The sequence below is a fragment of the Diaphorina citri genome, unplaced genomic scaffold (genome assembly GCF_000475195.1).
Source record: "Diaphorina citri unplaced genomic scaffold, Diaci psyllid genome assembly version 1.1 scaffold3807, whole genome shotgun sequence".
Taxonomy (NCBI): Eukaryota; Metazoa; Arthropoda; class Insecta; order Hemiptera; family Psyllidae; genus Diaphorina; species Diaphorina citri.
In genome coordinates, this window is record NW_007381207.1 from 1,083 (window position 1) to 11,576 (window position 10,494).

General features: G+C 38.3%; 1 protein-coding gene and 1 long non-coding RNA gene across 2 annotated transcripts in view; both read right to left on the reverse strand.

Moving 5' to 3' along the window:
* Positions 1 to 10,240, reverse strand: part of LOC103520577 (pyrroline-5-carboxylate reductase) — an 11,300-nt gene extending 1,060 nt beyond the window's left edge. The window contains exon 1 of the mRNA XM_008485678.3: positions 10,051 to 10,240. Within this exon, the coding sequence (XP_008483900.3) occupies positions 10,051 to 10,240 (190 nt within the window). The remainder of the gene's footprint in view (positions 1 to 10,050) is intronic.
* Positions 2,468 to 3,660, reverse strand: LOC113472077. The gene is made up of 3 exons (XR_003394542.1): positions 3,499 to 3,660; positions 3,193 to 3,374; positions 2,468 to 3,083 (listed from the first exon to the last, which is right to left on the reverse strand). It is a non-coding gene; the product is annotated as an uncharacterized LOC113472077 (long non-coding RNA).
* Positions 10,241 to 10,494: the final 254 nt, after the last annotated feature.

Below are 10,494 nucleotides of genomic sequence, written 5' to 3' on the forward strand. Positions count from 1 at the left end.
GGGGGGGGGCAGCCAAGAGTCCCAACTGTAATGTACCGGGGGAGGGGGATTATTTGCCCCCCCCCCCTACATACGGCCTTGGCCAACAATTTAAATAAGGTATATTAAATAAATTAATGTTTTTCCTCTTATTTCTTCCGGCCCTTTAGGGGCTTCCAAATGCCTATAATTTGGAGTAGCCACCCTCCCCGATTTGTTAATGTATTGGCCCTGAAAAAGTACTGGTGAATCTTAAATTTATGTACCTACTTATTGTTTTACTTTTACATAATATGACTTTACATTGAAATTTCAATTATTTTTATTATTAAACTTTTTATGTGACATCGACATTACCCTAAGTTGGAATGTAAGTGTAGAAAGTCTAAAAAAATATATCTTATGCCTGAGAATGGATTTTTATTATTATTATTATTTAGTATGTATGTATCTCATACTATAATTATGTAGTATGTATCCATGTAATTCTAGAATCTTCTGGAAAAAACACAGGGTTTCTACAATTTAATTAATTAAAAACATTGTATATTTGAACAACTTCAGTAATTTTAATATTGTTGTACCTTATAATATACATTTTATATCTTGTAAAATAAAAGTATTTCCTTTTGTTTGAACATCACTTTTTTGTCATTTCATAAGTATGCTAGAAAAATTCCATCTTTTCATGTGTTGTTCATGTCTAACTGTTTTTAATGTTGCCTACCAATAGAGGTAAATAAAAACGAATCTATAATTCAGAAAATATGAAACATAACAGAAAATTATTTACTTGAGGATTTCATTTTTTGCTTGGCTTGAATTTCAAGTATGCAAAGATAAGGAATAGACCTCCTATTGTTGCTCTGGCAACCTGAAACAAAATCATAAAATGTAGGAACTGGTTAAAACACAGTTAAAGCACCTAACAGAACAAAAAGTTTTTTTTTTTTTTTTTTTTAAGGCTTTATGGCAGGATTCTCACACAGTGAGCTCTTCCACCCAACCAAAGATAGGATAGTAAAAAGGGGAAAAAGAAGAAGATGAAGAGATAGATGAAGAAAATGAATAGAAGAAGAAGAAGAAGAAGAAGAAGAAGAAGAAGAAGAAGAAGAAGAAGAAGAAGAAGAAGAAAGAATAGATTTTAGACTTCAAGACTCTCATTATAATAATCTGCTATGAGAATCTTGAAGCTCTCAACACTGATGGCATTTCTAAGGACCACGGGCAAATCGTTCCACAAGCGCACCGTTCGCACATGGAACGAGTTGGAATATGCCAGTGTGCGATGAAGAGGAATCTCAAGCACCCTCGTGTTCTGAGACCTAGTCTGATATTGTCCCGCTTCAGAGAGAAACCCGAAAATGTCACGTAAGTATTGGGGCTTGAGTGTATTCAATACTTTGAACAAAAGAGTCAAAGCATGGATCTCTCGTCTTTGATTCAACTTCAGCCAGCCCAACTGAGCGTATGAATCAGTGAGATGATCAAATTTTCGGAGGTTGCACGTAAACCTCACACAGGCATTTTGAGCCATCTGTAAGCTCTCTCCAAGTTCCCCATTCAGACCACCGTATACAGTGTCACAATAGTCAAAATGAGGAAATATCAAGGACTCAACAAGCTTGCGTTTTAATTCCATTGGGAAAAGATTTTTAAACCTTCCCAAGGTATAAAGACAGTAAAACTCTAAGTGAACTATCAATGACCACGCCCAGATTTCTGGCATCTTTGACTACAGGTATTTCCGTGCCATCCAGAAGAATAGGAGGAACGGAAATGGTTGGGAGAACAGATGAATGAAAGTGATCAGTACCAATTATCAAGGCTTTGGTCTTTGATGGATTAGGCTTCAAGAATAGCTTCCTAGCCCAATCTTGAAATTTTGCCAGCTCTCCATTCAACATCTGGATAGTTTCAGCAAGCTTCTCAGGTAAGCAGTGTACATATATCTGAATATCATCTGCATATGTATGATATTTACAGAATTGGAAAACATGCTGAATACCGGATATGTAAAGAGAGAAAAGCAATGGACCGGCAACTGAGCCTTGTGGGACACCAGAACTAATGTCTTTCCAATCGGATACTTGTCCATGTTGCTTTACACGTTGTCTTCGTCCTCTGAGATAACTCTCAATCCAAGACAGGGCTGAACTGGAGAACCGCATCCTCCCCAACATTGCCAACAACACATCGAAGTCCACGGAATCGAAAGCTTTGCTCATATCGAGCAGCACAGCACTAGTACAGTCAGCTTCCTTGTATCAAGTGCCAGACGAATGTCATCTGTCACTTTGACAAGTGCAGTGGCCGTACTGTGCTGCTTTCGAAACCCCGATTGATAGGGATCCATAATATTGAAATATTCGATGTACGTATTGCAGCATCTGAAGAGTCGCAATTCTTTCCAGTGCCTTGGATAACACCGGAAGTATCGCCACCGGCCGGTAGTCACCACAGGAAGCCGGGCATATACATTTGGACTGAGTGTCATGAACGAAATCATGACTTACAAAACCCAAAGTACTACTCAGTGTTGCCGATGCACGAGACATATACATTTGGACTGAGTGTCATGAACGAAATCATAACTTACAAATTTAAATGTGTGTTGTTTTTTTTTTCTTTTTTTAATCAATTTGTTCATAAGTTTGGATTCATTTCAAAAATGTCGAAGTGGGCTGTCTATTCTTTTCATGAAAAAGAATTTTTTCAAGAACTTTTCAGTCGTGAATAATTTGTGAGTTTTTTAGTAAATAAAGTGAATTTTGAGCTAAAATTGCAATTTTCAAGTAGTGCAACAAATGTTCTGTAACCGTAAGTCACGAACTCTGTAAAAGAACACCTTCAATTGTTCAAGAATTCGAATTTTAGTCGAATTTGCAACCAAACTTAACTTGCACTTTGACAAACAAACAACTCCTACGACAAAACAATACAGACATAGGTATTAACTTCGAATCACTAAAGGACAAACTAAATAACCAAGACTGGACTTGTATAACGAACTCCGATGACGTCAACTTCACTGCTAACCGACATAATTGAAGAACATATAAGTTCAAGTTCTGAGACTAAAAACTATACCAACAGACTAACACCTATTAAAAAGAAGAACACAATAACTTTTACTCTTCACAGTAAAAGTTATTGTGTTCTTCTTTTCAAGATGAATCTTCACAAAGTTACGTCAGAATCTATCAATAACACCTATTAAACCTTGGATGACACAAGCTTTGCTTAGATCTATAAGGAATAGGGACAGACCTGCTAGACTGACAAAACGAAACCCGGACAACATAAGACTACATGACTATTACAAGAGAGTGCGAAATATTGTTGTCCCTCGGTCTAGGGCACACAGGGGGCTTAGTCTCTAACTGTGCATGCACCTAGACGATTCTCAACAGGCGGGTCCACGCTCCCGGGGGACGGTAACATTACATGCTTGTGTGTAATGGCCAAGTCCTTCGGTCTAGGGCACACAGGGGGCTTAGTCTGTAACTGTGCATGCACCTAGACGATTCTCAACAGGCGGGTCCACGCTCCCGGGGGACGGTAACATTACATGCTTGTGTGTAATGGCCAAGTTCTGTTGGGGACCGTTTCGGGGCGGTATAACCCTGCGTAGAATTGAACCTGAAGAGAACTAAAATCTGTCTGTCTCAGGGAGTAGGATACTTTTAATCAAGTCACCAGAGTATCTGAAACAGTTTTACAAAAAGCGTGTGTGATCGCTGAGGCAGCCCCTCATTTCACACTAGGACCGGAAGGCCAATACCCTGCTTGTCCGAAAACCAACAAACCCATTACAAGTCAAATAAGAAAGCAAACCGGATGTCAATATCGGACTCGAAACTGGCGCAATAAAGTGCCACAAGTAGTGTTCACGATAGAAGCAAATGGCGAGCTTTCTGGCAAACCCGACACCAACGGTAGAACGGGATGGATTAAGTAAGTAAGTAAGCGAAATATTGTTTCTAAATTCTATTCTATTCTTTTCACGAAAAAGAATTTTTTCAAGAACTTTTGAAGCAGGAAAAGGTCCTCATTGACTGTTCCACCAAAAGGTATGGTGGTACTAATGCCAGTGAGGAAAAAAACCAGGCTTGGAAAAGGATTAAGGAGTCTTTCAATTCCATGCATGGAGTACCTATATCTGGTATATTTAGAACTGATCAACATCAATATTTTCTATGATATTTCCAGGATCTCTCAAATATGGTCTGCGGATCCCTTCATATACATTTGGACTGAGTGTCATGAACGAAATCATGATGAACTTACAAAACTAAAAGTACTACTCAGTGTTGCCGATGCACGAGACATATTCATTTGAACTGAGTGTCATGAACGAAATCATAACTCACAAAACTTACGGACTACGATTTTTGGAACTTGGAATATACGAGCTTTAAATGGAAAAGAAGCTGAACTTGTTGAAGAGATACTACACACAAAAGTCAAATACCTGGCTTTAACAGAAACCAAAAAGAAAGGTCAGGGAAGCGAAACCTTTGATAACAACTTTGTACTGTTATACTCTGGTGTACCCACTACAGAAAGAGCTAGAGCTGGGGTTGGCTTTTTAGTACACCATGAAAAAGTGAGCAACATAAGAGGATGGAATTTCATCAATGAAAGAATAATGACAGTCGAGCTTGAGGAAGAAGGGACACTTTTTTCAGTAATTGTTGTTTATGCTCCAAATGAAGATGAACTTGCGGCAGTTAAAGATCAGTTTTATGATACATTACAAAAAACTATCGAGGAAGCGAAATATGAAAATCTGGTTATCCTGGGAGATTTCAATGCGAGAGTGGGGCAGGATGCAGATCCATGGCAAGGTGTAATTGGAAGAAATGGAGAGCCTACAATCAATAGCAATGGAGAGAGACTGTTGGAACTTTGTCTCGTGAATTATCTTGTAATAACAAACACTAAATTCAAGCACAAGGAAGTACACAGATATACCAGGGTGGAACCATCAAGGCAAGAAAGATCAATCATTGACTACATAATAGTGAAGGCAGAAAATTTCAAATTCATCAGAAATGTGAGAGTCAAAAGAGGAGCAGAAATAGGGAGTGACCACCATCTCCTAATTATGGAACTAGTAACAGAAAGGAATGAATCAAGACCACCAGCAAAGAAGATCCATAAGAAAACCAAAACTATACAATACTTTAAATTAAGAGACAAGAGACAAGACAAGAGATAAGAGACAAATAAGGACACACAGAAAGATTACCAGGAAAAAGTTGCAGAGAACATTGAAAAAGGACAAGAAACGATAAAGGAATCGAGAGATCTAGAAGAAATTTGGGCACACTTCAAAAAATCCATCTTGGCAGCAGCTGCAATCACATGTGGCCTAAGTGTAAAAGGAGTCAGGAAAAAATTCACGCATTGGTGGACAGAGGAGTTGAAGAGAGTGGTCAAGGAGAAGAAGATAGCGTGGAAGAAGTATTTGACTACCAAAACCCAGTCAGACTATGCAACATACAAGGAAAAGAGATCTGCTGCTAAAAATGCTGTCCTCATAGCCAAGTCGAAAAGTTGGAAAGATTTTGGAGATAAGATGGAAGGGGCCTATAAAGACAATAGAAAATTATTCTATAGAATAATCAAAAGGCTAAGAACCGACAAAGAGTGCCCATTGAAGTTTGTTAAAGACAAAGAAGGAAATCTTCTGACGAGAGAAGAAGAGATAATGGAAAGATGGAGACAATACTTTGCTGAACTGTTGGATAATTCGAGCACTGCCGTTACCCCCGGCACAGAAACCACACAGAATTCGGAAAGGGAACAGACTGACCCCAACACGGAATATAACATAACCCTCTCTGAGCTACATGCAGCTATAAAGAAGATGAAACTAGGAAAAGCACCAGGCGCTGACAATATTACTCCTGAGATGATCAAGTATATGGGAAGTGCTGGAGAAAGCCTGTTACTCAAAGTCTTAAATCTGTCCTGGGAAAATAAAGTTATACCTAAAGACTGGGAACTTGCCACAATCATACCTATCCACAAAAAGGGGGATAATCGAGAATGCTCAAACCATCGGGGTATATCTCTATTAAGTATCCCTGGCAAAATATATTCTCGAATACTGGAAATGAGACTTAGAGAATCTACTGAAAACGAGTTAGAAGAAAGTCAATGCGGATTCCGTAAAGGGCGCAGTACACAAGATCTGCTGTTCACCTTAAGACAAATTTCAGAAAAGGCCATCCAGTTGGATTCCCAGCTACACTGCGCGTTCATCGACTTGGAAAAAGCTTTTGATAAAGCCCCTTGGCACGTATTATGGGATATCCTCGATAGGAAAAGAGTGCAGCCAGACCTTGTACAGGCTATCAAAAGTTTTTACAAATCTTGTAGAAATCAAGTGCGCACGTGCGGTGCTTTGTCCAAGGAGTTTGAGACTTATTGCGAAGTAAGACAGGGTGATATCATATCCCCTTATCTATTTGTCCTTCTCATAGATGACGTCATAAAATCCTGCAAAGAACGCACGAAGAAACATAGTATTGGGTACTGGAAACTCCAACCAATCTACATCACGGATCTGGCTTTCGCGGATGACCTTGCCATACTAGCGAAAAATGAAACCAACTTACAGCACAATCTAAATGTATGGAATGAAGAAATGACACGCCGAGGAATGGTCATCAATGTAAAGAAAACAAAAAGTATGGTCATATCTAGAAATCCAATCCAACATCATGTACATCTGAATAACCAACCAATAGAACAGGTCAATGTATTCAAATACCTTGGCGCGTTGATATCTGCAGATGGTACCATAGATGCAGAAATAAACGGACGAGTAGCAAATGCAACCAAATGCTTTCATTCCTTGCGCCGAGGATTTATAAACAAACAAGAAGTTGGAAAGCAAACGAAAGTTACCGTCTTCAAAACTGTATATAGACCAACCCTTACATACAGTGCTGAATCGTGGACTCTTACATCAAAACACAAGTCCAGACTTCAAGCAACAGAAATGAAATACCTAAGGCGTGTAGAAGGCAAAACAAGAAAAGACAGAATCAGAAACACAAGTATCCGAAGCTCTCTAAATATCGACCCTATGCAGACTTTCATTCAGGAAGCCCAACTCCGCTGGTTTGGACATATGATGCGAATGCCCGACCAGAGATACCCCAAATTAGCATATCTTGCAAAACCAGAGGGCCGAAGACCGAGAGGAAGGCCCCGATGTACTTGGGAAGAAAATGTCATGGAATCTGTTAAGGAGAGAGGACAGTCCTGGAAAAGTGCCACAAGTAGTGTTCACGATAGAAGCAAATGGCGAGCTTTCTGGCAAACCCGACACCAACGGTAGAACGGGATGGATTAAGTAAGTAAGTAAGTAAGTAAATTGTAAACTCAATTAATAATTAATAAATGATTGGTAAATTATCTCTTACCCTCATAAACCGTCAGACTTATTATGGGGCAAAACATCTACCTACCCAAATTTACATTTTTAGTCCGTCCTTCCTTTATTATTACAATCTATATAAATAAAATTGTAGATTTGTCTGCACATTGCTTAGAATCGTGAAATTTTTAGTTATTCTTACTCCTTATGCATCCACGATTCCAAAAATCACATTAGAAAAAATTCTGTCTGTCTGTCTGTGGGTATGTCTGTCTGTCACGCTAAATAGACCTTTGGTTGTCCTCTTTTCACGCCAAAACGGCTCGACCGATTTTGATGAAATTTTTTGTGGTTGTTAAGAAAAGTACTCCGGGTGACATAGGCTACTTGAAATTTTCACAATCCATCCTGATTCAAAATGGCAGCGGTTTGAAGAAAATGGCCTAATAGACCCGTTTTTGTCCTCTTTTCACGAGAAAACGGCTCAACCGATTTTGATGAAATTTGGGAATGGTTACGAAGTATGTAGGTAAATGGTGGTGCCATGAATGGTGTTTTATCATGATTGTTTTTTGTTGTTGCCTTTTTAGTCCGTCCTTCCTTTATTATTACAATAGTAATAAAAAGGTATAAGGGACGGACTATTGTATTCGCTTCTGTGTCGTCTGTCTGTCTGTCACTCTGTCATTCTGTCACTCTGTCCCCATAGAAGGACTTATCCAAACCTAGTCGACCTATATATCAAATTAAAGGTCTTTTTACCAGGAACACGAAAATGGTGCAAATTTTGTCCAAAAAACCATAAAGCCGAAAAACCAAAAAAACCGGCTTTTGGGGGATTTTTTTCACATTTTCTCACACAAATGAGCTCTGATCTTGAAATTTGTCGCGACGACCTATGAACTCAAAGCGAGAAAGTTTTAGATAACACTTCAGTCGTTATTTTAAGACCGGTTTTAGCGTCACCTATGTTAAGCTACGCCGAGCAAGGCCAATAAATGGATGGGTGACTTAAACCTTATATTGGGAATAAAGGGAGAACGGGCTCTAGTCTTGATTTTAAATCATTACATGAAAGGAAAATCGAAAAATCAAATCAAGATTAATAATAAACTGAATATTAAACAAATTAGGTACTGATTTTCTTTAATCACGATCGAATAAACTAAAGGCTAAAAAATTCCCGGAGGGACGGATCCAGCTTGTTATTACTATTGTAATAATAAAGGAAGGACGGTTGTTTTTTGTTGTTGGATGGTTTAGTGTGTGTTGTTGTTTCATCTACATGCAGTTTGGTTTTTTCGCCTTCTACATAGGGCTCGTCATAGTGTACCGAAAATTTTTCTCGTTGTTTAGATTTGTTGGGACATAGTTGCTAATTTGTGGGGTAATGTTATGTCTGTAAATGATATATGGGTATAAATGTGTGTTCGGGGGTGTGTATGGGATTGGATTATTCAGTGGCAGTATTGGGTTAAATGGTGGTGCCATGAAAGGTGTTTTATCATGATTGTTTTTTGTTGTTGCCTTTTTGTGTTCTATTTGTGATCTTTGTTGTATTTGTGTTTGAAAATATACAGGAGCGTAGTTCTGTGGTACTTGGGTTTCGTTTGGGTTGTGTTGTAGATATTTCTGCTGTTCTGTGTTTTGGTTGTTGTGTCTTTCATGTTGGTTTGTTGTGTAATTTGTATGCGTTGTTTTTTCTGTGTTTTTGTTTGTTGCTGATGTAATTGTTTTTGTTTGTAATTGTTGGTGTACTGTGTTTGTGTTGTTTCCATTGATGTTTGCTAAGTCCCTGTTGTATAGGGTGTTTTTCTTCTGGTATGCGTTGTCATTGTAGCTTTGCCCTTTATTTGATATAATCCGAGTGAGATATCGTTTTTCCCTTGTATATTTGTTTTCAGGGTTGTATTTGTGTGTGTGTTCGTACACTCTGTTTTTGTGGTATGTGTTGTAGTTTTCGTTTATTGTGTCTTCTGTATATTTCTTTTCATTATTTAGCTTTCCGAAGATTTTTATGGCTATTTTTCTGCATAGTGTTCGTTTTCCCATCATGTTTAGGTGTATCATATCTTTTGTGTAGTCATATGAGTCAAGGAAGTTGACTGGTTCTATGAATTGAAAATTTGGGTATTTGGTTATGCAGTTTTTGATTTTTGTGTTTAGTCTTATTATATGTTTATTGATGTGTTTCTTGTCATATCTAGGAGGTAGTAGTATTACAAGTACGTGAGTGTTGTGAATGAATGAATGAGTCAGGGTTTATTGTTTTATAAATATAGATAGATAGATAGATATCAAAATTTAAAAAAAATGACGGCGTGCAATGTTTTAAAATTAAATCGATTGCACGCCGCCAATGCAGTGAAGCAGAAGTGATATTAGAGGAAAGAGGAGTGCAATGAGGGGAAAGAAAGGTAGGTACTACGTGAAGGAGGAGCATACAAATTATGAAGTGAAAACGCGGGGTACAAAATTTATTTCTAATCTTTTTTGGGGTGGGATGGAGTTTTGTTTATTTTTTGGGCACTTGATTTGTTTTGGGAGGAACGACTTGGCGGGGTATTTTTTTATGCCACAAAGTGGTATTTTTTGGGGGATAACCTAATGCAGCACAGCATCAGCTTCATAGACTAAAATTACAAGTCTTACGAGTTAAGAATGATTGGAATTACCTGAAGGAGACATAACATCATCCTTAAGTTTACCAGGATGATCCTGGGTATTTAAAACCATGGTACCGGCACCAATCACAGTCTGAGCTGCCAATCTGTAAGCCAGGTCTCTAGGTATACCCATTCTAACTGCTCCATCCGCTAATGCCTCAATAATGAGATAGATCTGAAACATTTTGAAGAAAGTCATCCGTCCTGTGAATGAACCTTTCCTGTTTAGGATAAAGTTCGCCCCGGGCGAGAATCAAACGGGAGGTAAAGTATAGGGTGTTTTATTAGAGGTTTATTAAAAAAAAAACAAGCTGGGTCCGTCCCTTCGGGAATGTGTTTATTAGATCGTGATTAAAGAAAATCAGTACCAGTTGGGAACCAACTCGTACTCAGCCTACCTACCTAATTAATTGTTTAATATTCAGTTTATTATTATTATTATTCTTGATTTGA